The following is a 20,113-nucleotide window of genomic DNA, read 5'->3' on the forward strand; positions in this document are numbered from 1 at the left end:
AATTTCGGAAATGGACCGCATACTTCAAGTTGCCATAACTCAGCTTAAACACAACTTTATTAATCGAAATAAAAACCATCAGAATCTACACATCTTTTCCAACGAACTGGTAATAAACTTAGCTTTTAGAATAAAACAGATAAACTAGCTTTTAGAATAAAAACAGATTACAGGAATCAACAAAATTAGGGAAAGCACCTTCAACATCGTCTGAATTAGTGAACTGTCGCTGACGCAAATGTGAATCAAGAGCTCGAAAAAAGTGATAGTCTGTTGGGGAAAGGTCTGGAGAATACGGTGGGTGAGGCAGAACTTCTATACCCAAATGGGTTAATTTTTGCCGGGTGATTTGTGCGGTATCTGGCCTTGCGTTGTCTTGCAGCAGAATCGGCCCTCCTCTGTTCACCACTGCCGGCCACAATTTTTGCCACTTTTCATACATGCGCTCTAAATTACAGCAGTAGGACTCTGCTGTAATTGTCTGGCCTGGTTGCATGAAGCTGTAGTGGATTAAACCCTCACAGCACCACCACATTGTAAGCATGACTTTTTTGGGGTGAAGATCGGGTTTAGGGAAAGTCTTTGGAGGGACGTCCTTATCTACCCACACAATTCCACGTTCCCTGTTATCGTAAAGAACCTACTTTTCATCTACAGTTATAACACGACTAAGAAAGCGCTCATTTTTAACCGAATCGAATGGTTAGAACACGTGCCGTAACGTGCCAGACACTGCTCTTCGGTCACCTCGTGAAGCACCAACTTTGACATCTTCTTCACCTTGCCGATTTCCGCCAAATGTCTAACTACTGTAGGATGATGTACGGCCAGGTCTTCCGCTAACGTCCGTGTGTTAGTCTCTGGATTTGCTTCCACGGCTCTTGCCAGATCTTCATTATCAAGCGACGACCGCGACCAGGTTTTTCTTCGAGATCAAAATCGTTAGAAGCGAGTTTTTGAAACCAGAGTTCCACTGTACGTTCGCAAGAACAGTCTGATTCAAAAACCCTGCTAAAGTTACGAGATGCTTCTGCCGCGGAGTGTCCCAATTTAAATTCATAAAGCGTGATGACTCGACAGTCGCGTCGGTTCATGATTTTTCAGAGCCCTGGAAAAGGCTGGCTGAAAAAAATAGTGCGACAGCTACATATGTATTTGAAAGAGCAGAAAAAAACCTACAAAACAGTATGTGTTGTTAGCCTTGAGGCGAAATAATTTAGGGTTAAAAGTTGTTTTATTTACACATACCCCGAGACCGAAATTAGTTTTGCACCAACCCAATACTATTTCTCCACTTTATTTGATATTTCATAGAACTATCACAAAATGAATTTCAGAATATTTTCCCGAAAAACACGTTTATTTATCAACCACGTCTTCTAAATGAAAAATATTACCGCAGTTGAATAGTGAACAGGAAGAAACAGTTAATAGTTTGTATAAGATCAGTCAGAATGAATAACGTTTACGGCATCACCGCTAAGAGGAGAGAATGGGGCAGTTTTTCCAAGCGATGGTCGATCGTCGTATAACGTGGGTGAGTTGTAGAAAAGTAATACATTAACTACTAAATTCATTACAATATATAGGACAAGGCATACTCTATCAATAACCAAGGACATCAATCTCCATTCATCGGTTATCTGAAATGGTTTATACTTCATCAAAGAAAATCTGATAAATTCTTGTATTATATTCCTAGAGATACCTCTATCACTTGATCTAAGCTGTTCGAAATTTTACACATATGAAAAACTTTTTGTATGAAGCGAAGTTAAAGTGGTAGAATTCGAAATACGTTCGAACAATCCCACTCAAAGGTTTGGGATAAATCAAGTTTTGTGCCAGTTAATATCACATAAACATAGACGTTCTACATACCTAATGTCAAGTGGACGGCATATGTGTTCGACGAGGCTAACGCGACTCATTCGTGGCGACGACGTTTGCTAGCGTGTTCTCTACCTTTACGATGCATCCGCTGATGAATAGCGCTGCTTTGCTGCGCTGATATATTCGTTGGACCATACAATACAGTACAAAGTACAATACATAGTACAATCGTGGCGGATGCGTCGCGTCAACCCTTTTAGATGTGTTGGGCGGCGAGTGTACTTATTCCGAGTATAGACGAAAGTGTCTGATTTTAGACCAATCGCATTCTCTCAGCGTCTGGCGAGCGCGCCACTTGTGGTACGTTCTAGTCTTGATCAAGTCATTATTACATCTTCTTGAGAGTATGTTTGAGTGAGTATTAAATCCGGATAGCTAAAAACGCGTCGCAGTTACACACTTTACTACAAAAAATCGCGTTCCAGTAACACACCGAGGCGTGAGAAATGATAGAATTTTTATCGCACCCTAGTGCAATTCTTGTGTTTGCACAAATAATGATGAACCCCTTGAAGTCTATTTTTATCTACTCTTTTCATCTGTTTACCTTATCTTCCATTTGACGATTGTGGAAATTAGCAGCGATAATTTGGATGCTGCCAGAGATCTTCCGGAAAAGGTCAAGATTATCTGTACGGTTTCTCCTTTTCATTGCCTCATCCATCTACAAAAAAAAAGACTGCAAAGGTAAGATGCTGTGAAAAATGTTTTCTGAATATAAACCTCCACAAGGCTAAGTAGTCTAAGCCTTGGGGTGCGGAATGCGGGTGACAAAGATTTGCCGTCCGATTTCACTCCAAGTTGAGTTGCCGAATCTGAAATTTCTTTAGGTTTAGGAAAAAAAACGTTATCTTTTTAGGAGTAAAATCCTCATTTACTACCTCCTCCTAGTGTCGTTACGCTGCTGACGGCACTTTCAGGCTCTACAAGAGGTTTCAATTTCAAAAGTCGTGGTAGTGTTTTAACAAATAACCATCGTTGCCATGGTGACATTTCAGAGGCGAATGCTTGCCTGAAGGTGACACTTCTTTGGATGGAAATCTAACATTTATTCTAGTATGTGATGAAAGGGATGCAAATCAACAATCTTACGCATAACTCCTGTTTATTTATCACTAATTTTCTTCCTTTAGTCGATTTTTTATGGTTTAACGTTCCACAAGTTAAATGCTTCTGGTAGCCAGATCGAATTGCGCAAAAATCAAAAATGTTCGAGCTTTTGCTTTAGTATATTAACGAAGTTGTAATGCTACGAATATTAGTCAGCTCTTGGTCGTAAATGATAAGTGATGGCAGGCTTCCTCTCAACCCCCACCCCCCCCCCCCCCCCCCCCCCCCCCTCCCAAAGGTTCGTTCGCATAAGGTGCCTGACGAGCTCATTCCACCTCAGGTTATGCTGATCATCCAAGCTTTGGTAGAAATGGGGAGATTGTGAAGTAGATATCTTCTTCTCACCTTCCATGAAAGGAGAACGGTCTTATTTACCCACCATGAGGAGGCTCTCGTCAGTTTTTATGCGCTAAAGAATTATGTAATAATAATGTAATAGAAATATCGTCAAATATTGTTGGGTACGATGCATACCGCTTTCTTAGGACGATGTCTAAGAAATCATGAGTAATTAAAATATATCTATAGCAGATCGGGTGATCAATTCGTTTTCGATTGGCGCAAGGTTGTCATAAACAGAGTGCATATCAAGCAGAAACAAAAAAAAGTTGCGACGGTTGCGTCGCTTTCGCTCGATTGAACATTCTCCATATCCACCATATCTTACAGTAATCTGTTTCTGAAGATTCTCACTACGTATGGTGAAGCAACGTTTAAGCACAATGAGTTATGCGAATAGCAACTGTACTGTGAAAAAAAGAAAAGTGAACTTGAAATACCAACCTTCGATAGATATTAATGTTGACGACACTGATCAAAATGGAAACAGTAATCATCATCAAAGTAAAAAGAAGATACTTTCCTAAAATGTCATGCAACGTTGGAATAATTTTGTCAAATCAAAACGGCCAGAAGATTGGTGCAGTTGCGTAGGCGGCGTGGTTGGAGTAGAGCTGGCAATGGTCCCATCTCGACTGCAACCGCTGGGTCCACTGCACGTCTTCAAATGCGGCCGCATACGCAACTGCACCAATCTCCAGGTCGTTTTGACATACTAACTTATTCCTTTTACGAACACATCCTATAATAAGAATTGAAATCTCACCAATCAGAGGAAGGACAAGGGAGGTTGGAGGAATGAGCTCAATTAATACTAGGTAGAAGACAGTGAATGCGACAAAAACAGATATTGAAAATGTCATCTTGTGTTCATTCGGAGGGATTACGAACACAAATGGAGTCGAATTAGCTAAAAATGTAAGTAATACTTGGAGATTTTGAGAGGTGCGTTATAAATTCTTCTCTGCCGTCAAAACCATGCCAACTGCGTCGAACTGATTCTGATTTTCGGTCCCAAACTGGGTAAGCAATGGAGCGGTGCTTCGAATGCGTCCACCCCTCAGATGTGATCGCAAGCGTATTATTGTGGCGCAGGTAGTGACTGACTTTCAACAAAAATGTAGAGTTAGGAGAAAATCCCACCACACGAACTCGACTCCAGTTCTTTACAAGAGATTTTCACGGTAATGCCATCCTGCCATAGATCTATCGTTGTAAAAACATAGCAGAACCCCGTCCAGAGATGAGACATGGATTTTTTCTTTGGTCGACTCCAGTTCTTTACAAGAGATTTTCACGGTAATTGATCAGAAAGGATAAAGCGCATAGTGTTTATCAATCGCTTTGACATGCTCCTTCCGACAGCAGTATCGTTTGAGGCTCATGAACGCGCGGGAAGCTCAAAGATACAATGAGGGGCCTGCCGATGTATTAAGTATATCACGAATTCATCAACCACGAAGGGATGACTTGGTGTCTGTATGCGGCTTCGATCCGCCGAACATGCAGTCACAGGTCAATCTTTTACCGACTAAGCTACACAAATCCCGGCAGTCGAAAACGAATGAGTTAAAGTAACGCTACAACCTCAACGCCATGAATATGAAAGTTACTCACCTATTAACATGCATGGTATGGTAAGCATAACAGTAAAGAATATTGCTTTCCTTCGTATTACAATATTGTAGCGAATATCAATGTAGAACTGCTGCCCACAACATCCTGGATAAATCTGAGCATATCGAGATGATGTTGCACTAAGTAGGTCCCATTCAGCACTTCTGGAAAACAAATATTCTTCCAGGAAACTTTAATCATGTTTAGAACGAAAAACGTACTCATGATAGAAACTGAGTCCTAATCCTTGTTCAAGGTACAGGAACTCGGTTCCTGTAGAATCTACTCGTCGTTCAGGTTTATCTTGAATGTTTACCGGTATTTGCTCTAAGGCTAATGTCTGACCATCATTTGACCAGCCACCGAACTTAATTGTCACAATTTGTAATAAATCACATCACAGAGAGATCGTAAAATTATTATAGTGACGACAATGGAAAAGCTGAGCGAGAAACATCTGGAAGATGGCGAAGAAAAATGACAGGATGGCCAGAATTAGATTATTTTTCGAAAATTTGGTGAGGATGAAGTGGCGTGGTTTTTCTTGAAGGATACGCTGCTGAAGAGCAGTTGTACACTCCGGAAAAGCATTCAAGGGAAATAGGAACAAGAAGAAACAGCATGAAGGTCCTTTCCAAGTTGATGTTGACAGAAGTATTAAAATTGAAGTATCTTACCTACGAGTATTTTGCGAAGGCTTCAAAAATACTTGAATATTCCTATCTCAGATGGGAAGAGATGTATTATGCGTATACAGAAGAAGGTTCATCATGTTCGATATGTTTGAGATAATTGAATTAAATAAATTAGATTATAGATTTCTCCAAGCACCAAAGTCCGCATTTACACCAAAGTTGAACGCATTCGATGGCTACAGTAACTGCTAAGTAGTCTAAGGTGGAAAAAATGTGATGAAAGTTATGAGGTGTCCTTGAGATTGATTAAACTGTTATTGATTGAAATTATTCGTTTTAGAAGTTACCTTCAAATGGCATTCCTGTGAATCGTAGGGGAAATATTCGATGTTAATCTGAAAATAGACATGATAAGCTTGCAATGTGAAATTTTTCTCAACATTGTCATATTTCTTACCGGACACAAACTCTTATAAATAGAAGGTGGTTGCCAGAGCACAGTTCCTCTATAATCCACTAACGCCAGACTATCAATTGTTATATGTGGCTCACCGTCTGCACTAAAACATAGTTCCAACGTTTTCTCCAAGACATTGATTGAATAGAAAAGTTGTTGCTGAGGTTCTCCGATAAAATACTTGCTTATTGTATAAGAGGATGTCTGGTATCCATATTTGATCGGATGGAATGTGAACCCGCCGAACACCACCCCATTCATCAGGATTCCAGACGAGTTTTCGATCACTCCATTGCTAAATGATTAGTTGAATGAATAATTTTTCTAGATGGCTGCCAAAAGGATCCATAGAAAATAATTTAAAATATCTAGAAAGGCATGTTACGCTATGCTTGAAAAATTCTTGAACTCTGCACATTTTTTTTAAGAAAAAAAGGAAGAATAAAGGAGAGAAAAACAATTTCGCAAATTTATAGAAAAAAAATCTTATAGAATAGCTGGAGTTATCCAAAGTTACTCACCATTTCTAGCCATAAGCTTGTTGTCAGAACTTGGTTAACTTCATCCTGGAAAAATTTTCATTATTTTAGCTCTATTCATAGTTTTAGTCCAAGTCTCATCCGGTGCGATAACAGCCTCAACGTGATCTCGGATCTGTCCGTCATATGAGAAGTTGTTTTTGCTTACGTGGTGTCTCAGAGTTATGTAAAAAGAAGGGGGATAACATTTCTCTCTGCCCGTGTGTGTATACAGTTTCATAAAACTGACAACGTCAATTTGTCCAGCTCACTGAAAGGACAATGTAGACCATGACCATTTTCCTTACATAATACAAGAGGACAATGAGAAGCCAGGTTCCAGACATTGGAGAGAACATGGTTGAGATTACGATTGCACTTGTTGGTTTTGATTTTCGCACGTTTTAAATGTAATGCACTGTTCTACTGTGTGTTTTTTAATTTTTTTTTATGGTCTTCAATTGTATACCACATTAACCGGCTTTCAGCTCTAAGAACTAAGCTTATAGTTTTGTAGAGAAAATTGCTGCTGTCAAAAAAATTTTTTTGGACACTACAGAAGGTGAAGTCTGAAATCCGGAATATTAATACAATTTCTAAAAGTTGAAGAAAAGCTTCACAATCAAAACGAACCACATCTATTAGTCTGCAGAGATTGGCTCCAAACTTCACTTGTAATGCATCGGATGCATTCTTGACCGGTCGAACATTTTTATTGTAATCCATGAGTAAGTTTTCGAGTAGTTGAGTTACATATCGGTCCGCTGACACTTCTACTATAAGTGAGACTGAAAATACATCATAAGCAGTTTAGTGTTGTTGGCATCATTTTGAATACTTTAAATGTGATATGTGATTTAAATATAACGTTAGAATGACGAATTTGTTCTGAGAAGTGCTGTACACTTCTTTGAATCACTAAAATCCCATATTTTTCGATACTCTACAGAAGTAATCAGTAACCAGTAGTGAGCAGAATAAAAAAAAAATCTCAAATATTTAATTTTTACAACTATGTACTTACGATGTAATACGTTGTCAGCCAGGAGAGTGTAATGCATCTTCGATTGAGATAAGGCTGAGGGAAGAGAGAATGTGTGTCGTACAAAGAAAGGGCGTGCGTTGCGGCGGAGGCGTCGCATCCAACCGAGTGAACATATTCGGCGCCGACTGCATATATGCGGCTGCGCAAATTTGACAACACTACTACTCTTCATCTTTATGACGTAGACGTTAGTTTGTCTTGTAATTTGTGGTAGGATCTTTAGGCCATTACCTACCTCAGTACGGCCTATTTTATGCAGGTTTCAGCCACCTCTTAGCTACTGAAACGGGAAATAGATACTCGTAATCTCACATAGTAACTCTCTCAATCAGTTTATTACTCGAAAGCGAGATTACAGTTTATCTTATGTTTGATGTAACTTGAGAAAAGCAGTAAAGTTTTCGAAAAAACAAGCAATAAAATGAACTCATGAACTGATTGACATTTGAAACCAGCTAAATTTGTCGCTATTTCCGCAAATTTGCAGTTTTAATGAGAACTCGTATTGTTGTAAGAAGCAATTTGGAAACTGCTTCAGAAGCTCTTGAAGTATTTTTTTGCAAAAAAGAATGTATACCTATTGAGAAGTATCTCAGAGGATTTCCGATAACCTTAGAATTTACTTAGATCAATTTTTCTGTATTGAGGTGTGCATTTTCGTGTATTAAGGTAACTTGACAGATCGGCTAGTTCCCGCAAGTCACCGTATAGACTAATTACACGTTCATAAACCTCAAAAGATTCTGAAGTAAAGTGAATGTGGTGGGTGATCCCGAACGGATTGACTAACGCCAGTCACTTAGTCCTTCATACACTTTCAGGTGAGCAGATAAGACTTTTTGTTCCCAGAGATATCCACAGAAGCTGATCAGACGAATTCTACAATTAATAAGTTATATTTACCGTGACGAGAAGAAAACGTATGGATGATGTGAAGCTCACGTAGATTTTTAGTTCACCATATAACTGAACTCATGATGATAAACTACTGAAAACAATAGGAAGGGATTTCTTTGCATTTTTTTGTGCTTTTACGTTTCCTATCTATCTCAAAGAGATGTTACAAAATAGCTATGAAGGTTTGCAACTAATGAAATAGAACTTACTGTAGAGCAACGAGAACAATAATTTGATTTTCATTTCGAATTGATCCGCATCTGAATAAGAAATACAAACAAGGTTGTTAGAGTATTACTAGTACTAACTTAGAGCGATGTTCATATAATAACAGATGTCATGCTATCATGCAATAAATCACAGAGACACGCAATCAATCATAAGTTTTGAGAGAAAGGATTTCCGGACGACAGGTGGCAAAACGACGTCTATGACTATATCATATGTGGATCAGTGTTACAGCGCCTAGGCATGTGGCTGTAATTCATCTTGAGAAGGTAAACTCTGTGCAGGTGAGGAAGAAAAAAAGTTGAGAAAGTACAAAAAAGTGAAAGAGCTCTTTTCTGCAGTCATATTAGAGTATCATAGTCAGTCATGGTTATGTACACGAATCCCGTCTGAGGTTCGTAGGGTCAGATAAATTCGTTACATTTCGTAAGATTTCGTTAGGATCGAATTTGCAGGCGTGGTGGTTGCAGGCTTCCTATGATTTCCTCGTTGACTTTCGGACGTTGTAATCGGCGATAAAATTTCACTGATATTCTCAGAGGTCGTCTTTCAAAGAATAATTTTAGTCAAGCTTTAGATAAGAACGTCCGCTTTTGAGAAGAAAAAGGAAGAAGGTTAAGAGGTTATGCTTCAAGTGCGAAGATGAGAAATGGGTTAATAAATACTGCTCGCTTGTTCTGAAAATTAGATAGACTTACAGAGTTGCTGATTACAATTAGTAATGTTACTTATCAGATGTGTTGTTTATGAGTTTGTGATTATATTTATGTTCATTTTGTGTTTCGTTGTCTTCGTTGGTTTTTGTTCCCTTTCATATTTTATTTGAAGGAAAATAATTAGCTTTTTTCATAGTTTCCCTGCTTGGTTGTTTATTATATTCGAAAAGAAATAATCTGCAAGAAAGAAACACGGGAAAACCACTTAAATATCGCTTGAAACTTCACCGCACGTATGCAAATATGTTCACAAAAATCTTTATTGTTTTCTTTTCCTCAAACATTAGCCTACATTATTGACGATTCTTATATGCGGTTTACCTTGCCAAAGTAAAGTAAGGACTCATAAAGAGAATAACCTGAACTGAACCACACCTCAATTTACATAGCTTTCTTTGTTTCAGGACGATGGGTCCGATTAAACAATGTAAAATATTCCTGCAGATTGCTGGTTTTTCTTTTGCATACAACATCGTTAGGATAACATATCAACCTCCTCATTGATGAAAATGCTGTTGAGAAATTGAAGAATGAAATTTTCAAAGTTTCTTCCCCGAAAAGAATTTGTAATACATAAATTCAGGTATCCTAGCTAGATATACCATAAAACCATTGAGATTTTCGGGTCACTTCAATACTCTTTCAAAAAGGAAAAAAATTTTTAGATGTAACTCTCAGACACTACCCATAACACTCTTTAAATAAATAGATAAGCTAGATAAGCGATTCTCAAAAATTTCACTCATTTCCGCTGTAGCGTTTTTCATCATTAACTATTTTTCAAGTTGTTTAATAATGCGAAGCAAATGTCATCATGTACGGAATGTAGTTTTCAATAAAACCGGAGGGAATTGTTGAATTGAAGGAAAACTTTTTGAAATTAAATAGAATATTAGGAGGGAATGACAAAGTAAATTATCTATTCTTATTTGAATTTCAGATGCTGTGAAAAATAGACGAAAATTTCAGCAAATGAGCTACTTCAATTACGGATAGAAATGTTATGAATGGAATGTTAACAACATTAATTGCCTTGGCCGATTCGGCTGCAACGTTAAGCCTTCGTGAGAACTTCATCGAAAAGCCCTTCCGATTGCACTTCTTAATAATGTGCCTAAATGCTAATGTCCTCATTTTCCTCACCCATCGATTTTCTTCCAGATGTTCACTGTAATCTTTTTCCAGTTTAGTCTGAAATTTGAGGGAATCTTGCAAACAACTTCCTTAACAAACAGAATACATTCTGAGGCGTTACTGAGTATTAAATGTTGAGGTGTTATTTTTTCACTGAACGAAGAAAATAGCGATTAATTCAATATTAAGCATGCTTGCGGTATTGTACAAGAGGCATTTTTGCAGGAAAAAAGTAATCGTAATGTGAAAGAAGTTTCGGTAACTTGATCTTCTTATTGTGGAGGGATTGGGCTTTTCAGCTTCTGATTTTCGTTGACCAGAATTAATCCATACTGCATGATCACAATTCTAGTGAAAAGCCAGACCAAATTGTTACGATAGTTCTCCAAATCAAAGTTCTTTGTCTTCCAGAAAATTAGGGGATTGATTTCCCTGAAGTGAATAAAGCGCAAATCTTCTCACTTAATGAGCATTGTTTACGTCTTTGCGGATTTTGTTGATTTTAAGAACCATTGTGTGAAATCACTGGAAGGTTCCAGTGTTAGAGTTCTTAACGTTCTTCCTTTCTTTTAGAATCTGGGCACGCTTCTTTCTATGCTTTCTGTTAGCGTGCTTGTGAGGTTTTTAAACGGAACCTTTATTAGCCTGACGTCTCTACTTTTCGCCGTCTTCACGAGAATAAATAGAGATTGATTGGAATAATCTCACGTTTATTCCTATCAACCTCTATTTATCAAGGTCCACACTACCTTGGATCAGTGTTTCAAAAATCGTTCAATGTAGTGAAAACGGGATTCACATACACTGGAAATACCCTTAGTGTTCCACAGCATGTGCAGACGCTGGTAGCACCCACTTTTCGCTACTCAATGTAGCAACGACTTGGCATTAGTGCTTAGGACCATCAGCGATCAGATAACATTTACACACGCAATAACTGGCAGTTATAGGTCACAGAAGGGTGCAAGTAGCATGAACTCAACTCCAACGTCTTTCTTGCTGATATTTCTGTTTTTTTAAAGTCAGTACAGCCCATTTCTCATAATAATCGTTTCGGTGGAGTCGCGAATACGAGACTGATTACTACGTAATGGCGATGGTTTCGCTTATCCTAAATGCAATCATTTGAGGCATTTGAGCACACGCTCTGGGCAAGTACTAGCTATATACCTTGCTCAGCTACCTAAATATTGCAAAAAGATGTTTTCTTTAACAGACTGCCAAAGTCCAACTAAAATAGGCCAAATACCTAGAGAGAACTCTGAATCTCAACGTTTTTGGTCACCAGGGGCACGCTTCGCAAGCGGTTTTCAACATGTTACGATTCACCACGCGTTTGAGAGCAACAGATGTCGGGGCATGCAACAAGGTGTTCCTGGCGATACCGCTTTACTCAAACAATTTTACGAAAAACCCAGAGGAAAGATACTAAGCTAAGAGTTCTACTTTCTAAGGTGTCGTCCGATTATAATTGTCTTAAGCGAATCACTGACAGCATTGTCACACGCGAAAAATGGCATTGTTTCTCGAAATGACGACAGGAGGGAACATGCGCTTTTTCAGTAAGCGATAAGGGTGAGGAATTGGTAATCATGGTGCAGGATCCTGATCGTAAAATAAAATTTTCCATATGCAATATAACAAGATTTACCGCAGAGAAAGATTTTTTGTGCAGTGCAAACGCGTGAATAATATATGGAAGATTACAGGTAGATCTGCTGGACTTGACGAACGATTCGTAAGTCCACTGAAGCTTAACAAAGCGAACTATCCTGGTTCTTCATCACCATCAAAACCATCAAAACACGATCACCATCAAAGGAAATGAACTGAGCGAGGTATGAGATGAACTTAATATTAGTGACAACATTCAAAATCCGACTGATAATAAATTGTGTAGAAGGCCCAACGGATCGAATTCCGTGATCCCTTAATGAAATGGGGAGTCCGATTTTGCCTAAAATAAATAATATCAATAATAGTTTCGTTACACAGATTGAGGCAAGGATCTTACAGGGGAGAGCTAAAGGGATAGTTCGTATTTAAGCGGTTTTCTGCACGCGTCCCTTTAATTTCTGAGGAAATTATCTGGTGAGGGTAACGCATAGAGAAGTGGACACATGGAGGAATACGCTTAGGTGAAACACTAGGCAAGCAACTCGCTCCACCTCGTTTTACTGCTTTATGGCGTTGGCACACCATTACGATGTCGTGGGACCAGTCACTGGTTTCTGACGGCAACGCGCTACACTGATGTCGTAAGACCCGTGCGTTCCCACTTGTCTACCTTCTGGTGTTGCTGCGTCTATCTGTCGCCGTAAGACATGCTCTACTGTCTTACTGACATGCGTAAATAAGATAACACGTAACATGCGCTACCTTATATATCTGCACGACTGTATCACATGTCCCAATCTATTCTTCTGGTCTCTTGCGCTCGCGTACCAATTCGATGCCTGCGGACCCGTTCACCTGTTCCTAATACTTTCTTATGTGAAATACGTGTATCAGCTCCTATATCACTCTCGTGTTTTCGCATCCTTTCCTTCCAAATCGTCCCATGCAGTCAGATAGAAATGGAGAGGTGCACTACACTGCAATACACCGCTTCACATAGGAGTAACCTTGAGTGATGTACACTTCCTAAAACATTCCTATGTATATTTATATACCAGTCTGAATGTCCGGCAAGGCGGACTTTAGACTTTTTTGTGGTGTTCTCTTCGCTAGCCTTCACGGATCAATTAATCAAAATTAATTAAGAATTAATGGTAGTGACATTTTCTGCAAAGTCAGAATTTTGTTTTTCTAGCAACATTTTCTTCTTCCCTTTTTTATTATAAGCAAAAGCAAAAAATTTCATAGTTTTCTTTGTAAAAGCGTCGGCTCTGAGTTTTGAGAATGTTCAAAGTTTAGCCTCAGCACTCTTGCACACGGTATGAAACGGTTGCAGCTCCCCATTTACCTTTTGCGACATCCACACGAAGTTACTGCGCGATAATACTGCATTGTGGTACAACAATTTTACGCCGTGGGAGCCGTCGCACCCCTTTTTATAGCTACCTGACGCCGGCGCACCAATCCGACGCCGTGGGACCCGTCCTACCCCATTTTATAGCTTTCTGGAATCGCCGCGCCAAGTCAACGCCGATAAACCCGTCGCACCCCCTTTTTCTAATTTCGTGACTGGCACAAACACTTATATGTATCATATATATATATAAATCACTGGCGTATCAATCCACTCGGGATGCGTCAACGCGTTTTACTGGAATTCGTAATCGTTGAGGTTCTTGGAACGCGTGTTGGCCTATACAATGACTTGCGGGGGCCAGCCGATGATCAAGTCAATGTTTTTATCCTCCCAGATAAGTCTGGTACCAATTTATCGACCCCGGAGGGTTGAAAGGCTTGGTTTGCACTAGGGCGGTTTCGAACCTTCGACCGTGTGGCTACAATGGACCTCTAACCGACTGCATCACAGCCGCCCATTTGTAAAATAGCTTTAAAAAATTAACAACAAATAAAAGGTGACATAATGAACAATAGGTAAAGTAAAAAAGAGATGAATAGAAATAAATCTATAGCTTTTATCTTTTAAACAGATCTACGATCGATTAGGAGGTGATTTTGGCGATAGACACTGTCTTTGTTTGAGAGCGAGTGGACGACTGGTACATTGGAATAAACATTTATAAGTTGTTCCCAAAGAAAAGTTCAGAAAAGAAGGTAAAGGTAAGCGCCTTGAAGATGAAGCCCTGCGCTACTGAACAATCGAGTTATCATTCTTAAATGCTGGTCTTTTAGAAAGTTGGTTGGAGAACGTTTTTGTCACTGCACTTCTCACCAAAGTATGCAATTATAATTATTATTATATGATTATCTTAACAAATAGTTGATCTTCAACGTGTCGAATTAGCCGTAACGGAGGAGTGTTGTAAGAACGTGTAAACTATGAGCGAAATGAAATCTGCCTTCTATTCTCTCTTAGTGCTCAATACGAAGTTACTTCTGTTCCTGTCTTAGTTCCATCTCTCTTATATAAAATAATAGCACAAAAATGTGTATTGCTTAGATTTGATAATGTTATAGGAAGGTATTTCTTCAGAAGTATCAAAATTTTGGGCAGTTACCTGCAGTGACGACTTGTTTTCTATTTCATTTTCTTCACCACTTTAATCACGTCATCTATTATGTATCATATTTGTTCAAGCATTCGAAGATCTCTCCTCACTGATTTTTGCCGACCCCGTAGTCAACAAAATTTCTTTGGAGAGAGAGCAAGAAAATGCTAAGTCATTCATCATAAAGGTTAACTCAAGAAGCACACTAGTACGTTCACCGAGATTACAAAGAATAGGATTTTTAAAATGATTTTGTAGTTTTGTAGTTTGTAGTTTTTGACTTTGTAGAAGATAGTTACTTTCGTCTTAGCTAAACTATTTCCATTACGAGACCAACCTTTTTTTTTTGGCTCTACTTTTACTTCTAACAGCATCAGTGCCTCTGACGGACGCAGCATTTTCGAACTACCGCATTCGTATGAGCAGCTTATAATGTGAACCGGTAGAAATCTTAAGACGAGGATTAGTGAACACATGGCAGAAAAACAGCGTAGAAGCTTGATAACGCCACTTGATAGGCACAGATATAAGACACATAACGGAAACGATTTTGATGTGAATTGAGTCATACTGGCTCACAAAACAGAAATATCGGCAAGAAAGACGTTGGAAGTGTTCTGGATACATTGAAAATAACCTTTCAAGAATAATAGGAATGAATGTCTAACGATGATGAATGAGTCCTAATCATTTGTACCGCTCTCTGACCTACAAATGCCTGGTATTGCATATGAAGATCAAATGTTGCAAGGTTAGCCTAAAACTTCCACTTGTACTATGAGACCCAACAGTAGGCCTAGGATTGTCGTTGTTGTCTGGATATTGGGTTTGATCATATAGTCACGTTCGATTTGATCCTTTCAGGCTCTGAAGAAGGTGATTTCGCCAATACGTTATCCAATAATAAAGAACAGCAACAACCTCGCGTCCGACTCAAGCTAAGAACACATAGTGAAATGTCGTGTTGTTACTGGTGATTCTACACAATAACGCCAATTTGTTGGTGTACTGGACAGCGACAATTGTGTGGTAATAGTCGCCGAAAATCCGGTGGAACACTATGTAAGACTAGTTTCAATGTCTGTGACTTCCGTTCTCACTACCTTGAACGACTGTCGAAAGATGCAAGGTAGTGTGGCCTTTGACAGAATAAACGTGGGATTATTCCAATTAATATTTATTTATTCCCATGAAAATAGCGAAAAAACGGAGACATCATGTTAATAAAGATTCTTCAGGCTAATAAAGATTCTATCTAGAAATTTCATAGGCACCTCAGTGGAATATATTCCAGCATTGTAGCTAGGTAGCAGATGTAGGAGATGGTGGACTATTTTCAAAAATAAGTAATTTCGCTATGGAGTATTTATAAGGATACAAACAAACTTAACCAATTCTATCTCCCTTCATGGAGAAATGGAAGACATATGGCTGTTCCGCATGCGGCCAAACTAGACATATGTCTGATAAGTGTCTCTTTTCTTTATGTGGCAGATACCTGGACAAAAATTTATTAATCGACATGCATATCTGTTATAGAAAGGAAAAGTGGAAACAGTGTTAGAGTAGAGGTCATAAGTCATAACACAATGTAGTAAAAAATCCTGATCAATGAGTATGCTCCACAGTAGACAGGAGAGGGATCGAAACAAACAACTAGACTTCTTCCCGTTATCACTACTACGACTAACAATTCTATTTCCGGTACATCACAACCTTAGACTAGAATTTCACGTACGTCAATAACAGATCTGAAAATTTCTCTTATATATCACAGTATGCTAGACGTATATATTGTAGAAAAAAACTTGTTTAGTGTATTTTTAACCAGCTTAATTTATAATATCACAACTCTCATCTAAAACAACAAAATAAACGAACAGAATTAAATAAAAAGCGTTGTAAGTAATCTTCAATTGACCTTATCATCATCTTTTTCTGGATATAAAGTGTTACAAATTTCTATAATGCTATATGCTATAGCAGAATATGTTTTTGAAATTATTGGAATGAGAAGAAATTGATGAGCAACGGCAATTATACGGTATGCTCGTGATTGAAACGGATCAGACACTGCCGGACACATGATGTTGTTGAGATTCACCCGTGAATACTGAAAAAAAGTCTGGTATTAAGTAGTAAACTGTTGTATTAGCACTATTATTATTATTAAGTAATAAAATGTTATATTGGTATATTGGCACTGATAGTATTAATCACAGCCTATAACCAGCAGCTCCAAGAAAATAATAAATTCAATGGATACTGAAAATAAATTCCTAAAATCTGTCACAAATATGGTTATTTATTTATGTTTGGGAAAATGCAAGGGCTGCCAAAGTAAACTTCTATTGTACAAAATTATTGCATAAATGGAGTTCTGTTTCCACATAAACAAGATAATTAGTTTTCAAAAATGAAGGTTTTTCTTCTATGTACCAATTTTGTCCGCTAGTATTAAAATGAAAAAGTGCAGAACACTTGTGCGCTTGTGATCCAATTTAAATGAACTCTTCAATCATGGGGAGAGGAAAAACAACTGTGTTCATTTTTACTCTGGAATATTGATGGTTTAAGAATGAATGTCTAATATAACAGTAGAGAACTGTGAGAATCAACGCTTGCAAAATACTTCTGCACTCATTTGATCTGATTTAGAAGGCACTCATTTGATTTAGAAGGGAATCTGAAACGACCACAGCAAACGTCCAATTTTTCCCCTAAATTGGATTCTATTAACTATGCCTGGAGAGCGAAGGTGGCGTGATAAAGGACTTCAGCAGCACAATTTTCCCAACCCTACTACCCTCATGTGTTGTATTTCTGGAGAGAAGATAAGATACAGGATAAATAAAGACAAATAACAGCTTTACATTTCTTTCTGATTTCCCATAGCATCTATGGAATACACTCTCAGTCGATTGTAACCGAGCTTTTCATTCACGTCTCAGGAAAATCCCATACGTTTACTATAAAGTTGTTGCCCGGTTAGTAACGAAATATAGAAAAAAGACTTTTTGTTCAGTAAACAAACTTCTGAAAAGAATGAAAACATGCTGATTGCCATTTTGGTAGATCCAGAATGAATAGAAGTGCCACTGATGGGAGAAAAATTACAGCTCCTTATGCTACTCTTGGATCAAATTTGTTCCCAGATGTTTCTTTTCTCAAGCAGAAAGACTGCAAATACTTTTGATGAATGCACGAACGCCAGGTAAAGGACAGAATAATTCTCGGTTATGTGTGTTCAATGGTTCAGGAACTGAGCGTATGGTTCGTGTTTCGACAATGAATACCAAAAATTAGTTCTAAAAAAATCATCCATACTGATCCCTTTTGTTGCTTTTCAATTGGTGTTGAAATTTAGCGATTAGAAATGAAAAAGATCAATGGTAGAGTACATTAAGTACAATCTAAAAATTTACCAACCCCTAAAACATTAACAAAGAGTGTTTGCTATACTGATTTGTTTAATTTTAAAAAGGATTTGATGATTTCATTAGGATTAGAATTAGAGACAGAGTCTCAGTACTTTTATGAAGAACTTATGAAAAAAATCTCCGGAGTGCCTCAAATAATCTTTACAAATTCCGAAACATCTAGTAGTTCTAACTCTGAGAATAGTTCTCTGAGCAAGTCGAGTTTTTCCCTTTTTGAAATTTCTCTGAGAGTTAGATTTTCTGAGGGATTTAGGATCTTACCATCGCCATTCCTTGAAGCACAATAAAGTGGTAGAGTAGAAAGACACATAACCCAAATGCAGTCCACGTGTAGTCACATGCTTTTTCAGGCTCAAAAGCTCCTAAACAACAACAGTATGTCGAAAGACGACAACATTGTCTAGATTTTTCGTTTAGACTCCATTTAGCGGCCGCAATTTTCGTCTTTGACGAGCCGAACGGAAATTGACGACGACTTTGTCGTCGAACAAATGCGTCAGTTCGTGCTTTGCATTGGCCGATGCTTGTTTTTTCGAGCTAAGTGGATTCCAACATCGCTTAATCTCAAAAATCACTTACCTCGTAAATACATTAGATAAAGCGGAACGAGAATGATGGCTAGGTGTTGAGCATAGTAGATGAACACCTCGCCGGGAAGCTGTAATTGTTGATTCTGACATGGGGATATCTTTAGAACTAGTTATTACACTTACAGTTCTAGTGTTTAGAATCGGAAATGCGAGTGCGAAGAAAGCCCCTGGCATAAAGTACATGTTCAGACGAAATAGAAAGCATGCTCTTCTGAAAAGATTTGAACCTATGGAACAAAAAATGAAGATCGTGCGAAAACGAAAGGAGAAATGTGCTTCTGGTAGAAAACCTATGCTCTCGTGCAAAAACTATCAAAATTATCAGTTCTGAACGAAAAAAAAAACAGTGCATACAGTAATTTATTTCAAAAAAAAGAGTTTTCTTACCAGTGTTCGGAGAAAAATCTAAAATAATGAAGAATAAGGAACAAACACAGGAATCTCTTATAAGAAAGAAATTTATTCCAGAGATCTATACGTCCAAAAATCGTCAAAATGGAAAAATCTCGGACTTTTGGAATCTGTCAGCACGTCTCGGTTTGTAACTCTAAATCTCTATGTATTATATTTCTCTCGAAAATGCCAAGAAAAAGTGATATTCGGTTGTCAGTACGATTTGCAAACCCTACATTTAATAGTATAATGTATTTGTTTCTCATTCCTCATTATTTTACATTTCCTATTTTTGCACTATATTTCCGCACTGGAGAAATAGCAATTATAAAGCACCTGTCGTTTGCATCCATGGTTAGAAGAACAAGTTGCATAGCAGTAGTAATATGACATGGATTCAAAAGAAAAATACCTGTTCTGAAAAGGTAAAAAATTAGGTTACTCCCATGAAACATCAGCAAATGAAAAAAAATTCCAGAAGTCACTTTGAAATCATTTTAAAGGCGAGTTCTGCTCCAAAAATGAGGCTATATATTGTAAGGACAGCATAGCGGGAATCGTTCTTGGGTCTTGAAGTGAATGAACAGTCGAGTATTGGTACGGTAGTGAGAACCGTTCGTACAGCTAAGGGAACGAATAGGGCCGTCTCGCATAGTCGTTGCCATATCGGTAGGTACTAAAACAGAGGAAATTCGATTAGGAATTATTTACAATGTTTTGAAACGATACTGTAAAAAAAGTGTAGGCTGGCTGACACCTTTGGACCAATAGGGCCCATACATAACATGTGGAATTATCGATAATGATGGAAAAAAAACTAACCGTCATGCATTCTTCACCTCCATTACCTTGAATTGAATGGTTCACTCCTCCAGTAGCAAGGTCCCACCAAAGACCGGCCATTGGCTACAACGGTTACCCCAGCACTGTCACTACCGACACATTGCCTATAAATATTTGTTTATTCACCTAATAAA

At 38.2% G+C, this 20,113-nt stretch overlaps 1 protein-coding gene across 3 annotated transcripts; it reads right to left on the reverse strand.

Moving 5' to 3' along the window:
- Positions 1-1,445: 1,445 nt before the first annotated feature.
- Positions 1,446-20,039, reverse strand: RB195_021759 (uncharacterized protein; the record flags this gene model as incomplete). Of its 3 annotated transcripts, XM_064208651.1 has the most annotated exons (19): positions 1,446-1,643; positions 2,441-2,557; positions 2,617-2,708; positions 2,775-2,905; positions 4,063-4,252; positions 4,960-5,123; positions 5,181-5,326; positions 5,942-5,989; positions 6,052-6,154; positions 6,237-6,346; positions 7,203-7,357; positions 8,721-8,771; positions 16,757-16,826; positions 18,415-18,515; positions 18,733-18,811; positions 18,867-18,954; positions 19,473-19,553; positions 19,622-19,812; positions 19,959-20,039. In XM_064208651.1, the coding sequence occupies 19 exons, from the start codon at positions 20,037-20,039 to the stop codon at positions 1,446-1,448; spliced, it is 2,196 nt and encodes a 731-aa protein (XP_064064531.1). The 3 variants fall into 3 exon arrangements, with proteins under 3 accessions (XP_064064531.1, XP_064064532.1, XP_013292807.1); XM_064208650.1 differs by lacking the exons at positions 6,052-6,154; positions 6,237-6,346; positions 8,721-8,771; ... (5 more) ...; positions 19,622-19,812; positions 19,959-20,039 and adding exons at positions 3,787-3,865; positions 6,573-6,617; positions 7,594-7,630 and having other exon boundaries at positions 4,109-4,252; XM_013437353.2 differs by lacking the exons at positions 1,446-1,643; positions 2,441-2,557; positions 2,617-2,708; ... (7 more) ...; positions 7,203-7,357; positions 8,721-8,771 and having other exon boundaries at positions 16,626-16,826.
- Positions 20,040-20,113: the final 74 nt, after the last annotated feature.

This window comes from Necator americanus, chromosome X (assembly GCF_031761385.1).
Source record: "Necator americanus strain Aroian chromosome X, whole genome shotgun sequence".
Lineage (NCBI taxonomy): Eukaryota > Metazoa > Nematoda > Chromadorea > Rhabditida > Ancylostomatidae > Necator > Necator americanus.